Source organism: Phacochoerus africanus, chromosome 8 (assembly GCF_016906955.1).
Source record: "Phacochoerus africanus isolate WHEZ1 chromosome 8, ROS_Pafr_v1, whole genome shotgun sequence".
NCBI lineage: Eukaryota > Metazoa > Chordata > Mammalia > Artiodactyla > Suidae > Phacochoerus > Phacochoerus africanus.
The window spans coordinates 95,327,732-95,350,469 of record NC_062551.1 but is presented as its reverse complement, the minus strand read 5'-3'; the positions used below and the strand labels follow the sequence as shown (position 1 = coordinate 95,350,469).

The 22,738-nt window shown below is 52.2% G+C and overlaps 1 protein-coding gene across 2 annotated transcripts; it reads right to left on the bottom strand.

Annotated features, from left to right (window-relative positions):
• Positions 1–4,221: 4,221 nt before the first annotated feature.
• On the bottom strand, positions 4,222–18,456 carry MFSD2A (MFSD2 lysolipid transporter A, lysophospholipid). Of its 2 annotated transcripts, none has more exons than XM_047793497.1 (14): positions 18,183–18,456; positions 16,584–16,715; positions 14,996–15,120; positions 9,557–9,680; positions 9,343–9,421; positions 8,837–8,994; positions 8,029–8,119; positions 7,788–7,909; positions 7,496–7,579; positions 6,903–6,986; positions 6,692–6,804; positions 6,111–6,254; positions 5,845–6,021; positions 4,222–4,673 (listed from the first exon to the last, which is right to left on the bottom strand). In XM_047793497.1, the coding sequence occupies exons 1-14, from the start codon at positions 18,273–18,275 to the stop codon at positions 4,610–4,612; spliced, it is 1,590 nt and encodes a 529-aa protein (XP_047649453.1). In that variant the 5' UTR covers positions 18,276–18,456; the 3' UTR covers positions 4,222–4,609. The 2 variants fall into 2 exon arrangements, with proteins under 2 accessions (XP_047649453.1, XP_047649454.1); XM_047793498.1 differs by having other exon boundaries at positions 18,189–18,456.
• Positions 18,457–22,738: the final 4,282 nt, after the last annotated feature.

Genomic DNA, 22,738 nt, shown 5'->3' with positions numbered 1-22,738 from the left:
CAGACTCAGCTCCGATCTGTTGTTGCTGTGGCTGTGTCGTAGGCCAGCAGCTATATTTCTGATTCTACCCCTAGCTTGGGAACCTCCATATGCCATTGGTGCAGCCCCAAAAAGCAAAAAAAAAAAAAAAAGAAAAAAAGTCTGGCTGTATCTCCTTCTCCATCACTTTCTCAGAATGTTCTTTCCTGAGCACCTGATTTACAATAACCTCCACACCTGTCAGTACCCTCTATAAAGCACCCTACTTATTTCTTTTACGGTGCTTATTGCAATCTGAAAATATCTTATTTGCATGTCCAGTTATTTGTCATTGGTCCTCACCAAGAATGTAAACTCTGTTTTGTTCACCACTCTGTCCTCAGAACCTAGTCCATGCATGACACAGAGCAGAGTTGGTGCACTATAAATATTTTTTCCATCGGAGTTCCCATTGTGGCTCAGCGGTAACAAACCCGACTACTATCCATAAGGATGTGCGTTCGACCCCTGGCCTCACTCAGGGTTGCGGTGGGTTAAGGATCCAGTGTTGCAGTGAGCTGTGGTGTGGGTCGCAGATGTGGCTCAGATCTGGTGTTTCTGTGGCTGTGGCATAGGCTGGCAGATTCAGCTCCTATTGGACCTCTAGCCTGGGCATTTCCATATGCCATGGGTGCGGCTCTAAAAAGAAATACATACATACATACACACACACATACATGCATACATATTTGTTCCATAAATGGGTAGCCCAGGCCTAGAGCCAGTCAATGACAGATCCTTCTTTGCAATATTAAAAGATGTTTCTTCTTTATTCCAGCAGGTGGCGCCAAAGCCTCACCTGGTCCTTAGCAGGGATCAGGCGTGGTAACACGTGGTTGCCAGGGCTGGGGGCAGCTGGAGAGTAAAGTGGGAGAGGCAGAATTTGTTGTAATGTTGCTGGATCCAAACACTGAGGAAGCTGAGATGGCACATCCTCCAAAAGACAGGAAGCTATGAGCTTTCCAAAAGGCCTGGAGCAGCCAATGACTCAAGGGGTCTCTGGGATCCCAGTTTGCTTTCCCTCCTCCCCCACCTATCCCACCGCCTATATCATCAACCCAAAAGTCAGCTAGGGGTCTTTGAGGAGGAGAGCAACTTTTTGTGCACATGAAACTGGATAGAGGCAGGGATTTTTAATTCCAAATCCCCATTTTACAGTTGGGGGAAATGGAGACAGGAAGCCTCATAGTGGATCAGTGGGAGTTGGGTCTGGCTTACAAAGCCCTCCGCGTTCTTAGTTCGTTCATTCAGCTCCAGTCCCCTACTCTTCCTTTCCATGCCTAGAGGGCTCTGGGCTCCATGTGGGCAATCATGAGATCATGACGAGGAAGGCACGGATTTCCCAGAGCTGCCACAAAGATGCAGGGGGCAGGAGGAGCTTTTGAAAAGCCTGTGAGAAGGTGGCTATGCTCACCACTGTACTACCAATGCACAAGAGGCATGCTGGAGCAAGACACGCTGGCCCGGGGTCTGCCTGGGGCATCAGGGACCAGAGGTGTGTTCCTGGGCCAGGCAGGTAGCCTGCAAAAGGGGCTGCATCTAAATCTAAGGCTGGGAGAGGTCGGCAGGGGTCTTGGATTTCCTCCAAGACAATGAGGGCTCAATGAACGGGCTCTAAATAGGAGAGTTACTCGGTTATCTTGCATAGCTTGCAGAAGGAATCAAATCTGATTGAGGAGATCAAATCAGACAGAGGCCAGTAAGGACACTGGTATAATTATTTAGGTGAGAGAAGATAAGACCTGAGAAGTAATTGCAGGGAAGGAAAAGAAGCAAGCTTGGGTGGTTTAGGAAACTAAAAATAATCTTTCTCTTTTAAAGACCGGATTTGGTGGTTATTGATCAGAATGGAGGGAGAAGGAAGGTGTGAGTGGGCCTCTTGCGGAGATCGTCTCGGGATTCTTGAATGCTCCAGCTATGGAGGTCAGACCAGAGCCCAGGGCTCCTGCTCTACTAAGGAAGCCTCTGACCCTGAGGGCAGCTCCAAAAGCATCTGGACCTGGTGTGGCAGTGGCAAAAATGTTGGCTCACATAATAGCCTAAAGCAGTGGTCAAGAGCACAGGTCCTAAGCCAGATAGCTTGGATTCAAATATCAGCTAACTTTCTGTGGCTGAATTTTCTTATCTGCAAAATGGGAGTTAATTATGTACCTAACTCAGGGAAGTTATGAGGACTAATTAAATTGATATTTGTTAAGCATGTGTAATGGTGCCTGTTACTAACACTTATAAGTTTTTTCTTTTTGTTTTTTTGGGGTTTTTTGTTTTGTTTTGTTTTTAGGGCCACACCCGCGGCCCATGGAAGTTCCCAGGCTAGGGGTCAAATCGGAGCTACACCTGCCAGCCTACATCACAGCCACAGCAACGCAGGATCTGGGCTGAGTCTGTGACCTACACCAAAGCTCACAGCAACGCCAGATCCTTAACCCACTGAATGAGGCCAAGGATCGAAACTGCAACCTCATGGTTCCTAGTCAGATTCGTTTCTGCTGCTCCACAACGGGAACTCCAACACTTATAAGTTTATAATTATAAAAATGGTTGAGGAGTTCCCACTATGGCTCAGCGGTAACAAAACTGACTAGTATCCATGAGGATGTAGGTTCAACCCCTGGCCTCACTCGGTGGGTTAAGGATCTGGCATTGCTGCGACTGTGGTGTAGATCTAACTGCAGCTCCGCTTGGACCCCTAGCCTGGGAACTTTCATGTGACACAGTTACGGCCTTAAAAACAAACAAACAAACAAAAAACCAGTTGGGCAGAACTTCATCTGAAACGTGGAGCCCTGGAGATCCGGCTATGGAGCAACAGGATCAGTGGCATCTCTGCTGCCACCAGGATGCAGGTCCCATCCCTAGCCAGGCACAGTGGGTTAAATGATCCAACATTGCCACAGGTATGGCATAAGTCACAACTGCAGCTTGGATCTGATCCCTGGGCTGGGAAATCTATATACTGCAGGGTGGCCAAAAAAAGGGGGCATGGGGAGCCTGATACCCAAAGTAAAAACCGAGGCTAGGAGTTCCTGTTGTGGCTCAGTGGTAGCAAATCCAACTAGTATCCACGAGGATATGGGTTCCATCCCTGGCCCCGCTCAGTGGGTTAAGGATCTGGTGTTGTCGTGAGCTGTGGTGTAGGTCACAGACTCGGACTCGGAGCCTGCATTGCTGTGGCTCTGGTGTAGACTGGTGGCTATAGCTCTGATTTAATCCCTAGCTTGGGAACTTCCATGTCCCTGTGGGTGTGGCCCTAAAAAGCAAAAAACAAACAAAAAACAAAAACTAAGCATAACTCGTCTAAACATGTCCCTTTTCCATACCTCATTTATCCAGCTATATAATGTAGAGGTTGGACTGGCAGCCTCTGATCCTGCCAGGGTTGCCTTCCTGAATTTTGGAGCTTGGCCTAAGTGTATGAAACCTTAGAACTTGCTAGGGCAAGCTCTTACCAGCTTGTGAGAGCCAATTATTGCAAATTTAGTAATTTTGCAGGACAGCACAACTGTTGGTAACTTGAAAGTGAGTGTTTACACCATGGAAATAGGTGAATGCTACAAGCAAGGCCTTTCTACCACCCTGCTCCCTGCCACCAGTGGTGAGACCCCCTCCCCTCAACCCACACACACACCCAGCTGGGCACATTCTTGCCTTCCAACGCTGTCATTCTCAGTGGTGGCGAAAGAATCCCAGGCCTCTGGGGACCCCAGAGGGCCCCAATCATGGAGTCTGCCCTAGCACAGCCAGCCCCACTTGCTCAGGCACGCACAGGGCGGGAAGCACAGCACACAGGCCTGGGCAGAGCCAACTGGTCGTTCTCACACGCAGGGGAGCAGTGGGTGGTGGCTAAGGCATCGGAGTCTCATAGACCTGGGATGTTATTCCAGTGAGGTCATTCTTGGCTGTGTGAGCTTAGCCACATCCCTTCTCAACACACGGGGGGCTCAGTTTCCTCATCTTTAAAATGGGGATGATCCTGACCCAGCCCGATGGTTTCTGGGATTTAAGCGAGAACACCAGCAAAGTGAGCAGAAAGCTTCCACACGGGGCCTGGCACACGCAGGTGTTTAGTAAAGCTTAGCTGATGTTATCACCCCCTCCACATACATTCTTGCACCCCGGGGCACCTGCAGCTGTGCTCCCCCTCAATCCGAGTCTTGGTACAGAACGGCTCAGTGAGTAGCCAAGGACAAAGACAGAAACAGGCAGCTTTATAGCTTTTATGAAAATTAATAACATTAATAGCTCACAGACATATATACATAAACATACATTGCTATGTACACAGTCATTAAGTTATTAATTAGTCTCTGTATAAAAGGTTTCTACATTAGTGTTCCGGGCTAGGCCCGATCAGTCCTTGGTATATTCACAGTAGTAGCCCCTGGGCTCAGCCCCATGGGCAGGTGGCCCTATGAAGAGCATGCCCCCATTGTGGGCACAGGTGTCCTGGGTCACTTTCTTGTGAGTCTTTGGTTCCCTTCCTGGCATCTGGAGACCAGCTGTTCAGTGAGCAGGCAAGCAAGCCGGGATTCCTCGTGCGGCCTGGTAACCCAGACCCTGGGCGTGGTGGCTTCAGGTCATCCAGCAGGCCCTAGAGGATGCTGGCCAGTTCTGTAGAGTCTGTATCAGAGCAGCCTGAGCTGCTGGCCTCTTCCCTGCAAGAGCCAGAGGAGACAGGTTGGAAAAAGCATCCCCTCCCACCAGCTAGTTCCCTGAGGGATCCCCGGCTAGGCATCTAATCCTAATCACAGCACACAGTTTGTTCACGCCCACTCTCAGCCCAGAAACTGCTTGTAGGATTGTTTGCTGTTCTTGCTGCCCACGGGGAACCCAAGTCCCAGCACTATACCCAGGCCTGGGTGGGCTGATGGGCTGGCACCACTTACTCCACCCTGCCCTCTGGTCTGCATGCCTGAGGTCCTGCATGCCAGAAGAGCAGTGAGTCAAAACCAAGGGGAGTTCCTGTCGTGGCGCAGGGGAAACGAATCTGACTAGGAACCATGAGGTTGTCGGTTTGATCCCTGACCTTGCTCAGTGGGTTAAGGATCCGGTGTTGCCATGAGCTGTGGTGTAGGTTGCAGACGTGGCTCGGATCCCGCATTGCTGTGGCTCTGGTGCAGGCCAGAGGCTACAGCTCCGATTCGACCCCTAGCCTGGGAACCTCCATATGCTGCGGGTGAGGCCCTAAAAAGACAAAAAGACGAAAAAACAAAAAAAGATAACACCAAGGACTCAAACCTCAGCTCTGCCACTTATCACTTGTCACTCTTCCTGGTACAGCCGATTTACAGTGTGGTGCCAATTCCTGCTGTGCAGCCAAGTGACCCAGGCATTCACATACATACCTTCTTTTTTTCATGTTATCTTGAGTAAGGATAATTTTGTAAGCGATAAATTCACAGTGATTTTTTTTTTTTTTTATGGCCACACTTGTAGCATATGGAAGTTCCGGGCTAGGGGCTGAATCGGAGCAGCAGCTACTGGCCTATGCCACAGCTACAGCCAGGGGAACACAAGATCTTTAACCCCCTGAGCGAAGCCAGGGACGAAACCTGCATCCTCATGAACGCTATGTCGGGTTCTTAACTTCCTGAGTCACAACGGGAACTCGCCATACCTACTTGTTGAATGAAAACAAATGTAAAACCATTCAGCACAGACAGGTAGTTCAGTGTGCCAGAAATGTCAATGGCCACTGCAGGGGGAGAGGGCAGAGGAGGAGCTGTGGAGGGCGGGAAATCTGGGCTTGGCCCCAGGAAGCACTAGTCAAGGGCTTCGACAGGATGATGTCCCCTCTGCACCTCCCTGTCCCCTTGTCTCTCTTACCTCAGAGCCTGCAGGGCCTTCTTGTTCTGCCGCCGCTTCTCCTCATCAATGGGGTACAGCTTGAAGAGCAACAGGCCCAGCAGGATGAGGACTATGGGAGCCATGGTCACCAGCATCTTCAGCGTGAACTTGACCCGTGCCGGCTGGGAGCAGCCTCGGGTCTGGTACCCGGTGAAGCTGTGGGACCCAGGGGTAGGGAAGTGGTGAGGATGAGGCACCTGGGACCTAGCCATGCCCAGCACTGCCCAGACCCCCACCCCACTCACTCCAGGCTGAGGGTGGAGATGCCCAGGGAGACTCCAGAGGCAAACTTGGTAAAGAAGACGTAGAAGGAGAAGAAGATGGGCTCCGTCCCATGGATGTGGGGCTGCTTCAGGTGGAAGTCGTCAATGACGTCGGGGAGCATGGACCTGTACAGAGAGGCGGCAGCCATGAGGACCCTCCCGCCTGGCAACCCTAGGCCCCTGCCAGCCCACGTGGTGCTTGTCAATAGCAGCAGTCCTCTGGGAGTTTGCAGTCCCACAGCACACACAGTTGAGTGAGAAGGTGGCAACTTCGTGTGAATTAAAAAAAAAAAAAGCCCCTTCCTCCAAGATGAAGTAGCCCCAAGTCTAATTGTTCAGCTGGGCAAGTAGAGGACAGGCTCAACTTGAGCCCCCATTTCCCACCCTGACGAGGTCCTCTTGTGCAGTGCACAACCTGTACCACTGTCCTGGGAAGACCTGCCCCAACCTGGACCCACCTGCAGGAAAAGAAGCCCCCACAGGATTCTCCCTAAGGAGCTTCAGAATGGGGGTGGGGATGGGGGGAGGCTGGGAAGCATACCCAGGCTGGCCCATATACTTACCAGGGTAGTAAGAAAGCAGCTGCTACGCTGATGCCGGCTGCTACTGCTACCACGTATGTGACGATCAGGTTACTTTCCATGAGGGCCACCAAGATGAGAAATGGCACTGCTGACTAGGGGTAGCAGGTGTAGAAAGATGAGTCAGCTGGGAGGCTCCCATCAGTAGTAACCCCCACGTCAGCCCAGGCCCCTTCCCTTCAGCCCGACTCACTGAGATCCCAATGTACACAGCCATCTTCTTGCCAAACCGGGTTAGGAACCACTGCCAGATAGGAATGGTGATTGTGGCTGAGAGCTGTGGATGGGCAAAGGGGGTGAGGGAAGCCGGTGAGAGCCATGGAATCCCTCCTGCCCTTCCCAGGACTCTAAAGGGGCTCCCAGCCCTGCTCAAGAGCAGCCAGATGACATCACCTGGACCCTGAGCATATTGACAGCCTCTCCAGAGAGCTGAGTCCCAGTCTGATCTCCCACCTCCTCTCAAGGTGGAGCTCCATGCCTTTGCTTTTGCTGTGCTCTCTACTTGAACAACTAACCCCAAACTCTCCCCCGGCTAGTGCTATTGAGATGTAATTGACATGTGACATGGGACTAGTTTAAGGTGCACAACATATAGATTTGATTTATGGACCCAAACTCTTCCCTTTACAGTCCTACCTAAGCAATTGTTGGTCAGATCCAAATGTTCTGAGAAGCCTCCCTCATCCCTCATGGCCTTGGGTCAGTCTGGGAAACACCCTCCGCCTATCCAAAGAACCCATCTGGAAGCCCAAGCCACTTCAGCCACCCTCGGGGCCCCACACGCACCATGATGGCCAGGAGCAGATTCTGGAATTCATTGCGAAAGCCCAAGGTGTAGGTGCAGAACAGGGCGAAGTTCCCCTCCACCAGCTGGGGGGACAGGGAAGGCAAGGCAAGAAAAGAGGTGATGCTGGGGTTGAGGCTCCCCAAGACATGTTCCATGCTCTAGGGACCTCTGCTCATCCCTCCCTCCCCCAGTTCACCGGCCCCTCAGGCTTCATCACATCCCGAATGGGTGGCCTACCCCGCCCTCACCTCACACCCCCCATCAGGCTGAGCACATCAGGGCACCACTCACCATGAAAGCCAAGGAGGTAAAGAGGAAGCCGGCAATAAGCTTGATGTAGGGGCCATGGCTCATGACCAGCCGGAGGCCCGGAAAGAAGGACATCGGCTTGGTCTGTTGAGTCTCGTATGGTTCTTGGGGACAGAGGGGACGGATGAGGCAGGAGCAGAGGCCCCTCCCAGAGCCTGAGGCCCAGGCAAAGGGACAAACCCACTCCAAGCCAGGGCCTGCACCCCTCACCAGGACCCCTCACCTCTCTGCTCCCGCACGCCCAGGATCAGGATGATGGCACAGATGACATAGATGGAGGCAATGACCCCTGCCGCCAGCAGGTATGCATTTTGCTACAGAGGGTGAAGGTAACATAGAGGAGAAGTCAGTCTGATCTCATCCCGGCCTCCAGCAGCTCTACTTAATGACCTCAGACCAGTTCCTTCTGCAGGGGCCTCCCTGTCTTCATCTGTGAAATGGGAATCAGCCTGGGTCTGCTGCTGCTTCCCAAGGCTGGGCAAAGTCTGGATGAACAAAAGGCTAAGAAGACCAGGCTGTGGAGGCCGAGAGCCTCCCATTCGAATCCCCCCAAATCTAGTTTTTGCAACTCACTAACTCGATTACCCTGAACAAATTATTTCACCTCTCTTGTGCTTCAGTTCCTTATCTGCAAAGAAGGCATTTTTTTTTTTTTTCAGGGCCACACGTGCAGCATATGGAAGTTCTCAGGCTAGGGGTCGAATCAGAGCTGCAGCTGCCGGCCTAAGCCACAGCCACAGCATCACCAGATCCGAGCCGCATCTGTGACCTACACCAGAGCTCACAGCAATCCTGGATCCTCAACCCACTGAGCAAGGCCAGGGATCGAACCCGCATCCCCATGGATACTGGTCAGGTTTGTTAGCAATGAGCCACAACAGGAACTCCCAAAGGGGCATCTTAAAGTAAGACTTATTTATCAAATGCTCAACATTTACAAACACTAGTCATTGTTACTGTTTTCAGGATTGACTGCAAACCACCCCATCTTTCCTCATCTTCCCTGGATCCCAGCCATGCTAGGGCCTCACCGTTTCTTTGAGTGAGGTGGCACTCTGTGTGAGATTGGCACCTTCCAAGGCTACTGTAGAAGCATTAACATCCTGGATGCAAGGCGTATCTGCTTGGCCCACGATCTGCCCCTGGATGGCTGTGCCCAGCACTGTCCCTAACACCTCCACGGTCATCCCTGAGTGGGAAAAAGAAAAAGGAAGTCCTTGAGAGGGGCTGTGTGGCTTGGGGGCCCCTAGGGAGGAATATCAGGTGGACTGAAGCCCAGGTCTAACCCCAGGTGATGGGAGCGGTGTCAGGTAGAAGAGCGGGGCCAGTGGCATCTTGGCCTCAATTCACAGCCTCGCTGTGTGACCTCTGCCTCGTCCCTGCATCTCTCTGGGTCTTACCAGAGCAATAATGGGACCAGGTGATTTTTAGGATGGTTTCTCAGCTCCTCTTAAGAGCAGAGAGTTGGGCGCCCAAGGGAAGAAATGTGGTAGGAGGATCAGGGAGTGGGTGGGTTCAGTGCCCTGGGGAAACTTACGATATGCAGTGGCAGAATCCCGCTCGCTCTGCTCCGTGCTGATGAACATGGTGAGAGCTGAGTAGGGAACGTGGAAACACTGGCATGGAAGAGAGGCCCTCGGCCAGTCAGATGATGGACAGACAGATGTGGCTTCGGGCACCAACCCGGAGGCCCCAGGGACTGCCCCTCCCCCCAGCCCTCCGAGACACCCAGGGGACGTGCCCACACTCACCGTGACCAGTGTCTCAAAGAGGCAGTAGAAAAGCAAGTACCACAGGGCCTGGCCCTGCTTGAAGTCAGGCACGAACCAGATGAGGAAGTAGGCGATGATGGCCAGGGGTGTGGAGAAGATGATCCTGAGGGGTGGGGAGGGGGAGGGTCTGAGGGGGGGGGAATGCCAGAACCCCAGGATCTGGACCCAGCCTGGACGGCTTGGCAGCCCCACAGGGTGCCTGCCAGGAAGGACACATTCCTCCTCCTGGATCCACCCCTGACTCGGGGTCGGGGAAGGGACTGATGGCCAAGCCAGGAAGGGCAGACAGAGAGGGCTCCCAGCCCACAATCAATCCCGAGGATGGAGCATGCGGTCAGACCCGAGTCTTGCCTGCATCTCTCCAGGGGTGAAGGCTCCAAAGATAGAGGCTTCCTATGGGCTGGGGGCGGGGGGGTGCTGAGAATGGAGGCCAAGGCCTCAGATGGTGGGGCAGGGGAGGAGGACAGAGGAGGAGGAGCAACCCCAGGGCTGGGCTTATCATGCATACACATGGATGGGGAGATCAATTCCTGGTGAAGGTGTTCCTTCTGGAGAAGCCACCGGGGAGACATGGGCCTAGTGAAATGAAATAACTAAGGGGGGCAAATGTCTACCTCCCCACATGTGAGGCCCACACCATCCTAGTAGGATCTCAGGATGGTCTGACTTCATGGTATCAGTATAGAAAGGCAGCAGAGAACTGTGGTTAAAAGAAAGTCCTTTGAGGAGTTCCCTGATGGCTTGGTGGGTTAAGGATCCAGTGCTGTCACTTCTGTGACTCAGGTCACTGCTGTGGTGCGGGTTCGATCCCTGGCCCGGGAACTACCACATGCCGAAAAATAAAGAAAGAAAGACCTTTGCAGCCACACTTCAGGGATCAAAGTTCTGGTTCTACCAATATAAATAACTTGGTCTTAGGCAAGTTTTCTTTTTTCTTTTTTCTTTCTTTTTTTTTTTTTTGGCTGTACCCAAAGCATGAAGTTCCTGGGCCAGGGATGGAAGATGAGCCACAGCAGTGTCCTGAACCACTTGCAGTGACAATGCCAGATACTTAACTCACTGAGCCACAGGGAAATGCCATTGGGCAAGTTATTTAACTTCTCTGAAGCTCATTTTCTCAAACTGCAAAATGAGAATAATAATAGACCCTACCTTACCTTCAACAATTACTCAAATATTCAAGGGCCAGCCCTGTGCTGAGCACTATACTAGTAATTCGAGATGTATCAGTGAGCAAAACTGGACAAGAAATTGCGCTTGTGGAATGTACTTTCTAGTTGGCAAACAAAATATTATACATAATTATATCATTATGTTATATACATAATCCAACCTTAAAAAAGAATGAAATTCTGACACAAGCTATGGCATTAACCTTGAAGACATTATGCTAAACGAAATAAGCCAGACACAAAAGGACAAATATAGGATGATCCCACTTAGACGAGTCAAGTTCCCAGACAGAAAGAAGTTAGTCGGTTGCCAGGGCCTGGGGAGGATGGAGGAATGGTGAGTTAGTGGGGGTTTTTTGTTTGTTTTGGGGGTTTTTTGGTTTGTTGGTTTCTGTCTTTTTAGGGCTGCATCCACGGCATGTGGAGGTTCCCAGACTAGGGGTCAAAATGGAGCTACAGCTGCCTGCCTACACCACAGCCACAGCAACACCAAATTTGAGCCATGTTTGATTTACACCACTGCTCATGGCAACGCCAGATCCTTAACCCACTGAGTGAGGCCAGGGATCGAATCTGCATCCCCATGGATACTAGTTGGGTTCGTTACTGTTGAACTACTTTGGGAACTCCTGGGAGTTAGTGTTTAATGGGATTTTCTGTTTGAGCGATGACAAAATTTTGAAAATAGATAATGATGATGGTTGTACAGTTTCAGTTTGCAAAAACATTGTGGGGGATGGTTGCACAACAATGTGACTATAATTAATGCTCCTGAATCATATACTTGAAAATGGTTAAAATGGTAAATTTTAAAAATTTTAGGGAGTTCCCTCTGTGGAGCAGTTGATTAAGAATTTAAGAATCTGGAATCCCCATTTTGGCTCAGTGGGTTAAGAACCAGATTAGTATCCATGAGGATACTGGTTCAGTCCCTGGCCCTGCTTAGTTAGTTAAGGATCCAGCATTGCTGTGAGCCTCGGCATAGGTTGCAGACGCAGCTCGGATTTGGCGTTGCTGTTGTTGCAGTGCAGGCCGGCAGCTGCAGCTCCAATTCGACCCCTAGACTGGGAACTTCCATATGCCACGGGTATGGCCCTAAAAAAACCAAAAAAAAAAAAAAGAATTTAAGAATCTGACCCAGTGTCTCAGGTCTGGCAGAGACGAGGATTCTCTCCCCTCCCCAGCACAGTGGGGTAAAGGACTCAGCATTGCTGCAGCTATAGAGTAGGTCGCAGCCGTAGCTTGGGTTTAATCCCTGGCCCAGGAATTTCCATATGCCAAAGATGTGGCCATAAAAAAAAAGAAAAAAATTTAAAGAGTGTACTTTACCACACACCAAAAAAATCTATATAACATATTAGACGGTGATTAAATGTCATGGAAAAAAGAATAAAACAGGCTAAAGGAGATGAGGAGTATGGGGGTGCAATTCACAACCAAGTGGCCATGGAGCCCTCATTGAGAAAGTGACATCTGTGTCAAGGCTCGAATGAGAGAAGGAAGCTGGCCTTGCAGAGGTTGCAGGGCAATGGTGCTTAGGTGGGACATGTGCCTGGCCGGTCTGGGGAACAGCAAGGAGACCAGGAGGCTAGAGTGAAATGAGCATGGGAGATGGAATTAGGAGATGAACTTGGAGAGGAAATGGAATACGAGGCCCTGTAGGGCCCCATAAGCTATTACGAGGACTTTGGCTCTATTTCATAGGGCTGAAGAAGCTGGGTTCTTTGTTTGGCCAGGCATACAATGGCTTGAGGTGGGATCTCAGTTCCCAGACCAGGGATTGAACCTGGGACATAGGGGTGAAAGTGCCAAATCCTAACCACTGCACCACCAGGGAACTCCCAGGTGGAAGTATCTTGAGACTTAAGTGGATATTAAAAAGCTAGAACAGTGCTTGGGAGACAGCAAGCATCCGCTGTGATTTTCCCACCAACAAAGCTCAGCGGGAGAGTTCTGGGCTGGGAATCAGACTTCAGGTCCAGCCCTGCTGCATCTCCCATGTAACCCTGATGACACCCTGCTCACTGGGTGGCCTTGGGAATTCTAGCAAAGTGTTTGTCAAAGTCTTCCTGGTCTGAAAAGGAGGATTTTGTTTTTCAGAATGTTTGTTTGTTTGTTTGTTTATTTACATCTTTTTAGGGCCTCACCCACCTAGCATATGGAAGTTCCCAGGCTAGGGGTCAAATCAGAGCTGTAGCCACGGGCCCACACTACAGCCACAGCAACGCCAGATCCAAGCCCCATCTGTGACCTATACCACAGCTCATGGCAACACCAGATCCTTAACCCACTGAGGCCAGGGATCGAACCTGCTTCCTCACGGATACTAGTCAGATTTGTTTCCACTGGGCCACGATGGGACATGGAAAAGGAAGATTTAAATGCTGGCTAAGGACAGAGGCTGGTCTGAGGCCTGGGAGGTGAGGGAGCCCCAAGGCTTCCTACACTGAAAGGACAAGGAGTGCTGGGTCCCAGGTCTTAACTGCTATGGACAGAGAGGAGAGTCACATACACTGCAATGCAGCCCCTCAGCCAGATGGGGTGGGATTCACCAGGCATGACCACCCAGACATGTGAGGACACCTACAGAGACACATGCTAAATCAGAAACCAGCCTGAAGGGCCCTCAGCTACCTCATCACATGGGCTTCCACACCTGCCAGATGAGAGGCCTCAGATCCTACTTCCCACAGGGACGGCCTCTCCCTCCCTGCCCTACCCCGCCCCTCCCAAATCCTCGGAGAACAAGGCTCCTGGGCAGCCTTCACTCCATCCTCTCCCTCCTAGGCTGCCAAGCAGCCACAATGAGGAAGCAAATGTGACTGAGAGTAACCCGGGCTGCTGCTGTGTCTTGGGCTGGCCAGGGCGGCTGCCTGCCATTGGCTGTGCCTCATGAGGAGATGTGGCAGCAGAGCCCCGCCCCCTGCCGGCTGCCAGGGAGGCGGGTACAAGGCCCAGGCTCTTGGGCTGGCTCCCTGGAAGCCCCCACAGCCTGTCCAGGTAAGGCAGGCTCTCCTGCCCCCTGGCCCCAAAGCTTGGATCAAAGGCCCCAACCTGGGCCTTGGCCAGGGACTGGCGGGATTTCGGTGGGAGGGGGGCCTCGTGGGAAAGGAAGCTAGAGGGGTGGGCAGGGACTGCGGGAAGAGCTTTGAAGGCCTTAAAGGCCGGAGACCAGGTATGGGCGCCCCTGGGGCAGGAAGGCGCCCATTTGAGCCTGGATGGGCTGGAGATGAAAGGGGCATGGCCTTCCCCCAGCCACCAAGCAGGATGTCCTGGAGGGAACCAGAGCTTGGCCCTTGTGCCTGCCTTTGCTGTCTGATCTGTGGCACCACCTCCCCCAACCCTGCCTCACAGCCTGAGGCTGCAGAGGGTAGGCTTTGTATCAAGAAAAGAGGTAGTTCACACGGTCCAAGAGCAGAGAATGCCGTCCCATTCTTGGTTTGATTGTTCACTCTGCATAGGTACCAAATTATCTATTACTTAATATGTGCCTGGCACTGTTCTCAGTATGTCACATATTAAAAAACTTAATCCTGGAGTTCCTCTTGTGGCTCAGAGGGTTAAGAACCCAACATAGTGTCAGTGAGGATGCAGGTTTGGTCCCCGGCCACGCTTAGTGGGTTAAGGATCCAGCCTTGCTGTGAGCTTTGGTGTAGGTTGCAGATGCGGCTCAGATCGTGGCTGTGGCATAGGCCGGAAACTGCAGCTCTGATTCGACCCCTAGCTTGGGATCTTCCATATGCCTTGGGTGGGGTGGTAAAAAGAAAAAAAAATATCAATCCTCACCACAATCCTAGGAGCTATCCATACATAATTAGTGTCCTCATTTTGCAGATGAAGAAACTTGAGGCTCAGAGATATGAACTGTCTTGCCCAAGGTGGTACAGCTCGAAGTGGTGAGGTTGGTGTTCAGGCCGAGGCAGGCTGGCTCTAGAGTGTTACCTCTTGACCACTATGAGAAGTGGTGGCGTGGGACAAGTTAGAATTCCAGCCTCATGGAAGGGAAAAGACCTCAGGGAGTAAGTAATGGGACCTGGGCCAAGGGAAGACACTCAGTCCAGTCCAGCCTGGGCACGAACTGGCAGGAGTTTCCAGTGCCCATGCCAGTGGCAGCTAAGGCCTCAGCTGGGGGTTTTGCATCCTTTCGTCTCCTCACCACCCCCTCCCCCAACCTGTGACAATCCAGATAGAAGGACCAGGGGGCAATAGACATGCAGGAAGACTGCTACCACGATCTTCTACTCACCAGGGCATGAGGCGGCCCAGGCGGGTCCAGGGGGATTTGCTAATGCAGAAGCCCACCAGGGGGTCTGTGATGGCATCCCAAGCTCGGCCCACAAATAGGATGATGGAGGCAGAGAAAGGATCCACCTGGGATGGGGTGGGGGGAACAAGCAAAAGTTGACGGCCTCATCCTTCTAGCTACCTCAAACCTCACTGGTGGGCAAGAGCAGGGCTCCCTCCCCCTTCAGCCAGGCCTCTGGGACCATGTACTGCTCCCACCCTGTTCTTAAGCATCATCACTCGCTTGGTAATCATGACAATATCAGCTCTTCAATGGCAGTAGAACTACGTGTCTCCTTAGAAACTTTCCCAGATCTGCCCCCCTTATGTCTGCTCCACTGCCCATGAAAACGCTCTCATCAATGAGAATGAATCCAGACTCCATTTCCTGGTCTCCCTCTCCCAACTGCAAGCCCCCAGCCACTGGATATCAGAAATAGCATTTGCTGGGTCACCCGAGGGGGGCCACCATTTCCCCATCTGTATAATGGGGGATATGATCCCTATCTAACAGGGTCAAACTCTACCTTGGATGTGGAAAAAGGAATCAATGGAAAACATTTTGAAAAAAACATGCTGTCACCATCACTACCCATTTCAAGCTACTCCCCTCTTCCCCAACCACATAGGCTTAAATAGACAGTTTCTCTGGACTCTTCCTCATCCATCAAGGCTATTACTATCACTCCGGAAAGCTGGAGAGGCCGTTCCCACATCACAGCTTCCCCAGCCTCACTTTTCCAACCCTAATCTTCATGACAATAGTTTTACTTTTTGACAGTAAGCTCCTCATATTTGTACCCCACTTAAGGCTCGGCCCATGCATGGGACTTGCTGGAAAACTAGCTGCTTAAATGAAGTTATCTGTCCTTTCTGGGACTCAGTGTTCCCCCACCTATAAATGAATACAACTAAGACGGCTCGCTTGCAAAGTCAGGTGCTACATACAAAAGACAGCCAGTGAAGACTCCTGAGAGCCATGACTGTTCGGCCTCCCACTCTCCTAACAGACAAGGTGCATTCTCAGGATGCCAGGCAGCTGGCCAAGGTTTCGCAAAGCATAGTGGAGCCCTGCTTTACTCGGAGTACCTCTCCTGGTCAAAGATCCTGTGTAGTAGGGTACCCAGGACTTGAGGGTCCCTCTGCCTACTAACATGCCCCTGCTCCTCAGGTGAAGGTGGGATGCACGTTGTCCACAGGCCTGGCAACATCCACCAACCCCGGAGCCAAGCCAGCTGACAGCTGGGGACATGGTGTGCCAGTCTCTTCTAAGAAAAACGTCACAGCAGGCTCCATTCTTTCACACTACCGCCGCTGCTGCCTACCCCTCCAGGATCTGTTGCTCTTGCCAGGCAAGAAGGAGTTGCCTGACCTTGCCAGCTAAGACTCGTGGGGCAGAGAGACTCCTCTTCTAGATACTCCTCAAAGCCTTATTTCTCATGGGATTCCCAGGTCCATTTCACAGATGGGAAATGACCCTACCCGGGGAGTCCATAGTCTTTTCCCCCCTCAGGATGATGGCAGAGTCCTGAGGGGCTCAGCTCACTTACCTGAGCTACATCCAACAGGTAGATCTGCAGGAAGAACCCCAGGGCACATCCTGTTACCTGGTAGGGGGCCCCCCCAACTGCATAGCAAAGCTTGTTGCAAACGGACAACTGTTTTTGCTTCTTCGGCTCCTTCTGGCAAGAGGAGAAAAGAATGAAAAGAGAATCCATGAATGAAAAGAGATCCACAATCCTGTCCACATCCTACTAGTTTCCAGAGGCAGGACCATCCCTTCAGCCAACTCTGCCAGGAGGAACCAAGTCTGCCTTGCCCTGTTCCCACCCAGGGAGATCCCACTTCCCAGAAGAAAAGAAAGGTATTCTCTGTTCTTAGGAATCTTGAAAAGGGGAACCCATACTGGAAGTACCCCTAAGCCACCCTCAACCCTGGATCCTTATCAGCCCATCATCCCTTAACTTCCCTCCCAAGGCCTCAGACATGTTTCTTTCCCAGTTGGAGGGGGAGCATGCTGCTCCAGCAGCAGACCTGTCCCCACCCGGCACCAACTGCCGCAACCTGAAAATCCTCTTGCTGCCAAGAGCTGGCTAAACCCAACTCTGGCTCCCGCCCTGATTCAGAGGCCAGAACCCACCTGCCTAGTGGGTGAGGGCTCTAGAGATCTATAAGGGCCCAGCCCAGCTGGCTGTAGGCACAGCTGTTCCTTCCATCTGTCCCAGAGCCTCCCTGGCCCCTGGAGGCAGCCAGACCTTCAAGCAAACCCAGGAGCTGTCCTACCCTCCTTCCCTCTCCCTGTCCCCCCCCCCCCCCCCCCACCCCATTCCCAAGGGATCTTGGAGAGGGGAGGAAAGGCCTCTAGGTGCAGGGCTGGGCCCTCTCTGGGTGGGGCACTAGGGAAGTTAAGGTTGCCCAGGGAAAACAGAGATTACTCATACATGTAGCAGCATAATTGCTTACCCAAGCTCCTTCCAAGGACTGGTTAATAAAATGAAAAGGAAAAAGCAGTCACCTCCCAGGCAGGTATCTATTGCCTGGGATCCCTCCCTGGGGCCTCCTAATGCCATACAGTCCTTCATTTTGTCCACAGAACTAGAATTGGGGCCGAAGGTCAAGTCACGCAAAGCGCCTGGCGGGACCAACACCCACACTCACACAAACGCCTGCGGAATGCGGCTCCTTTAAGAGCGGAGCCCTTGTTCTTATGAATGAACTTGAGCGGCCCTCTCAAGCGGAGTTGAGAAGCACTCTTAGGATGTGGGGGCGGGGAAGAGGGGGCTGAGAGATGGGAAACCAAGGGGGATTTCTCAGATCTCTGAGGTCTCTCTGGCTTCTAGTGTAGCAAACTTAAGCTACTCGTCACAGAGGTAGGCAAACTGACTAGGCAGAGCCCGGCACACGTGGAGCAGCCGGCGCGGCCGCTCCTCAGACTTAGCCAGAGCAGGGGTGGTTAAAAAGAGGGCCGCCGCCTGCAAACCTTCTCCATCACTCCCTGCCCCCGCCCCCCACCCCGGGCATCCTAGGGCCCCTTCCTGCCTCTGGGTCCTCCTGTTCCTGGCTGGCCCAATGTGTCCCAGAACCAGGTTTATTCCTCTACTCCCCCATATCAGCCTGCCCCGCCACCCCACCCGGTGCCGGGCCCTCACCTTCACCTGGACCGGACGTTCACCCGCTTGGAGGATGCCGGTGGGCAGCAGCCCCGCCGCGGAGCCGCTCTCGGCGCCCTCTCCTTTAGCCATAATCCGCGGGCCACGCCGCCCGGGACCGGGAGGCCGGGATGCTCCTCTGCTCCGCGATGTTCCTTCCTCTGCTCCGCGGGCCTCCGCTCCTCCCGGGCTCTCGTTGTAGTCGTAGCCGGCTCCGGCGCCGCCGCCGCCACGGTTGCCGCGCGATAGTACACCCGGCAGGCGGCGAGGCGAAGCTCACACTCCCCTGCACGCCCCCTCGCTCTTCTTAAAGGTTGGGCCCCCGCCCTCTGCAATTCAGCCAATCCCAGAATTCTGCTTCTCCGCCGGCGGCCAATCCTCGAGCTCGCCGGTAGCCAGCCTGCCCTTACAGCCCCGCAGCTTGTGCCGCTGAGCCACGTTCTCCAGCCGGGAACCCGCATCCGGCTGCGCGTGCTTTTCGCAACCCCTCCCGCCCTCCAACGAGAGAAGGCCGGGAGACCCACCTGATCTGCCCGAGATCCCCCCAAGAGAGTTCTCCCAGAGTGAGATCTACACCCCATGATGTCTGACCCTCAGGCCTAGGAAAGACAGAGGCTCAGAAAGCCCACTGCCCCCTTTAGAATCTGGAGTCAGGTCAAGTTTCCCTCTGGTCCAAACCGGGAGGATGTAGTTGGCACTTTTCTGACCTATACTTCTCTTTCCTCTCCGCGAACGGACCCTTCCCTCTTCCCGACACTGGCATTTTTAGGGGTCCTCGCGATGGGGTAGAAAGACCGGCTGCGCGGTCGCTGGCGCTGCCCGCAGGAAGCTTCCAAGTTGTGGGAGGAAATCAGGACCACAACCACCCGCACACAGTGATGATAACAGTGGTATTTTATGGAGAGCTTCCTTCATGCTTGACGTGATCCCATTCAGTGCTCATAACCACACTGTGAGGGTGGTACTATTATTATCCCTGTTTTACAGCCGAGGGAACGCAGAGAGATGAAACAGCTGTTATGCGGCAGAGCCAAGCCTGGAAGGTTTTGCCCCATTTCAAGGCACAGCCCCTCTCTATCCCTCTCAGAAAAAAAAAAAAAAAAAAAAAAATGCAAACCCCCACGAGCATCCCCGATAAGAAAAGCCCTGGGGGAAGAGTTCGCATCGTGGCTCAGCAGTAACGGAACCGACTAGTATCTAAGTATGAGGACGCGGGTTCGATCCCTAGCGTCGATCAGTGAGTCAAGGATACAGCAGCGTTGCGGTGAGCTGTGGTGTAGGCCAGCAGCTACTGCTCTGATTTACCCCTAGCCTGGGAATTGGCATATGTTGTGGGTGTGGCCCTAAAAAGACGAAAAAAAAAAAAAAAAAAAAGAGCGAGAGAGAGGCAAAAAAGAAAGAAAAAGAAAAGCCCTGGGAGACACAAAGCTCTGTGTTGAAACAATCAAGGAAAGGCAAAAGGAGCACTGATTAAACTGGTCCTTGAAAGAAGATGAGAGGCCAGAGACAGAAGCCAGAAAAGTCTTCTACCACCTCTGGGTCCCTTTTGCCACCATCACCTCCTACTTTCCAGACATTTAAAAGGCCCTGTTGGGGAGTTCCCATCGTGGCTCAGTGGTTAACGAATCCAAATAGGAACCATGAGGTTTCGGGTTCGATCCCTGGCCTCCATTAGTGAGTGAAGGATCCGGCATTGCTGTGAGCTGTGGTGTAGGTGGCAGACGCGGCTTGGATCTGGAGTTGCTGTGGCTCTGGTGGAGGCCGGCGACAACAGCTCTGATTCAACCCCTAGCCTGGGAACCTCCATATGCTGTGGGTGAGGCCCTAGAAAAGATAAAAAAAATGAAAAAATAAAATAAAATAAAATGCCCTGTGGAGGCCAGTTGGTACTGATTAATGAAGCAGTTTGTGGGATGCTCAAAGGCCACTCACTCCCGTTCCTGTGGTTGTTCTGTTCAGGTCCCCCCCCCCCTTTTTTTTTTTCTTTATAAAATCTGATTGCCATGAGGAGAGATGAGGTCTGGCTGCCCCAGGATGGCCACACCAAGCTTCCTCATCTGCCCTAGCAGATCCCCGTCTTGGCATAAAGTTCTTGGCCATTGCTGAGCAGAAGAGAACCAAAATGAGGCCACTGAATACTGTGAAAAGGGCCTGGACTGGCCCCCATGGCTCTGTTATAAACTGTGTGATGCAGTTCTGTCTCTTCCCCTCTCTGGGCTTGAGTTGGCTGAGGACTCTGATCCCTTCCAGCCCTAATATCCTCAGTCCTGTAGCACCACACTGCATCACAAGGGATTTAGACTCACACCAGACTGTGTGTGAGCTCTGGGAAGGAAGGAACCACATCTTTTTCATCACCATATCCCCACCAACTAGCTGGGGGCCTGCCTCTTAGTAGGAACTGAATAAATATGTGTTCACAACTGCTCATCTCCTTCAGGATGGGCACAGGAGGAGCCCATTCAGAAAAGTCAAAGTCGTCTCTGTTTACTGCTGCGTGGTTGATCCTGGGCAACAGTTAATCTCCCTTTGTATAAAGCAGAGCTATTAAATGACTACCTGATAGGGCTGTTTGGGGTATGAAACCAGAAAATGCAGGAGAAGTGCTTAGCACCAGGGCCTGGGAGCCAAGGCTGGGCTGGTCCCCCCTCCTGGCCTGATTCCAGTCTGTCAGTGTAGCAATGCAAGATTCCAGATATGGCCTGATCAAGCCAGCACAATAGGCCTATTATTTCCCCCAGTCTGGACACGACACATTGTTAATGCAGCCTAAGACTGCTGGGCCTCGGAGCCTTTCTCTCCCATGATTAGTTCCCATCAGGTTGTGGTCAACTAAATCATGCAGATCCTTTTCACTAGAGCTGGGGTCAAGTCAGGTCTCTCCCCCATCATCTACTTTGTGTAATGTCTTGAAACTCACAGAAGGGCAATGTCATCTTGCTTACTCCAGCCTATTGAAATTGTTTTGAATGCTGGTTCTATCGCCCACTGTTTTCTCTCCCTCTCTAAGTTTAGATCCAGGCTACCCCTTGCGACTTCAACTCCACCATCCATCCTGTTGGTCAGGACAGAGCCCCCTACAACACGCTGCTGGAGATAAGTCCTTCACCATGAATAGAATGGTGCTAATACCACAGTTCCCAATTATTGCTGGGCAGGCACTGTGCTAAGAGCCTTATGTATATATACCATCTGGTTTAGTCACAACATCGCTGGAGAGGGTAGGTTTTGTTGTTGTTGTTGTTGTTGTTGTTTTTTGCCATTTCTTGGGCTGCTCCCACAGCATATGGAGGTTCCCAGGCTAGGGGTCGAATCGGAGCTGTAGCCGCCACCCTACACCAGAGCCGCAGCAACATGGGATCCGAGCTGCGTCTGCGACCTACACCACAGTTCACGGCAACACCAGATCCTTAACCCACTGAGCAAGGCCAGGAATCGAACCCACAACCCCATGGTTCCTAGTCAGATTCATTAACCACTGAGCCACGAGGGGAACTCCCCTGGAGAGGGTAGTTTTGATTACCCCCACTGTGTAGATGATGAACCTGAGGCTAAGAGAGGGAAAGCAGGGACCAATTTTATAAACCCAGAGTTAGGCCCCTTTTCTGACTATGAGCTTGGCTGTAGACCTGTCACTCAGAGATATTATCCTCCGGGTACATACAGTCCTGACCATGTGTCCCCATGGCACTCTTGGCCACTCCCTCCCATCCCCTCCATTCCCCACACCACCAGGCCTGGGGCCCATGGCGATTTGCTGAGGCTCTAGTCCACAGTGGGCAGACAGCAACTTTATCCGCTTCATTAGCCTTGGGAGCCTGGAACAGAGACCTGGGCCCAATCGTCATAGCAACGTTTTTTGCATCTAGGATAGCACTGAGAACAAGGGCCTCTCCCTGAGGAGCGGAAAGGCAGCTCCCCACTCTGTAGTGGTACAGTGGTACCCTTGCAGCCATCTTTGACCTTTTCTGGACCTAGCCCAGCCTCAGAGCCAGGGGCAAATACATTTCAGCACTCCCCTTGTGGCTCTCCACTTGTCTGTGCCCTTATAGTGCATCATGCCCAGCCTGGTGGGCTTCTTCATGCCCTAGCATATTCCCTATTGAGGGAAGCCACCAGGTCCCCTGAGCTTCTTGAGACAGAGCAACAGAGTTAAGTGCAAAGATCCAAAGGACAGGGAGTCCTAGTTCTGGCACAATGAAAAGAGTCCAACTAGTATCCATGAGGATTCGAGTTGGATCCCTGGCCTTGATTAGTGGGCCAGGGATGCAGTGTAGCTGTGAGCTATGGTGTAGGTTGCAGACTCAGCTAGGATCCCAAGTTGCTGTGGCTGTGGTATAGGCTGGTAGCTGTAGCTCCGATTTTGACCCCTAGCCTGAGAACTTCCATATGCTGTGGGTGTGGACCTAAAAAGCAAAAAAAAAAAAAAAAAGTGCTAAGGACATGTAGCCTAGCTTCATAGTTTACCATACAGTTGGGCAATTTACCAAACCTCTTTGAGCATCACTTTGCCCACCTGTCCCACACATCGAATTGGGGTAATATTGTATCTATCT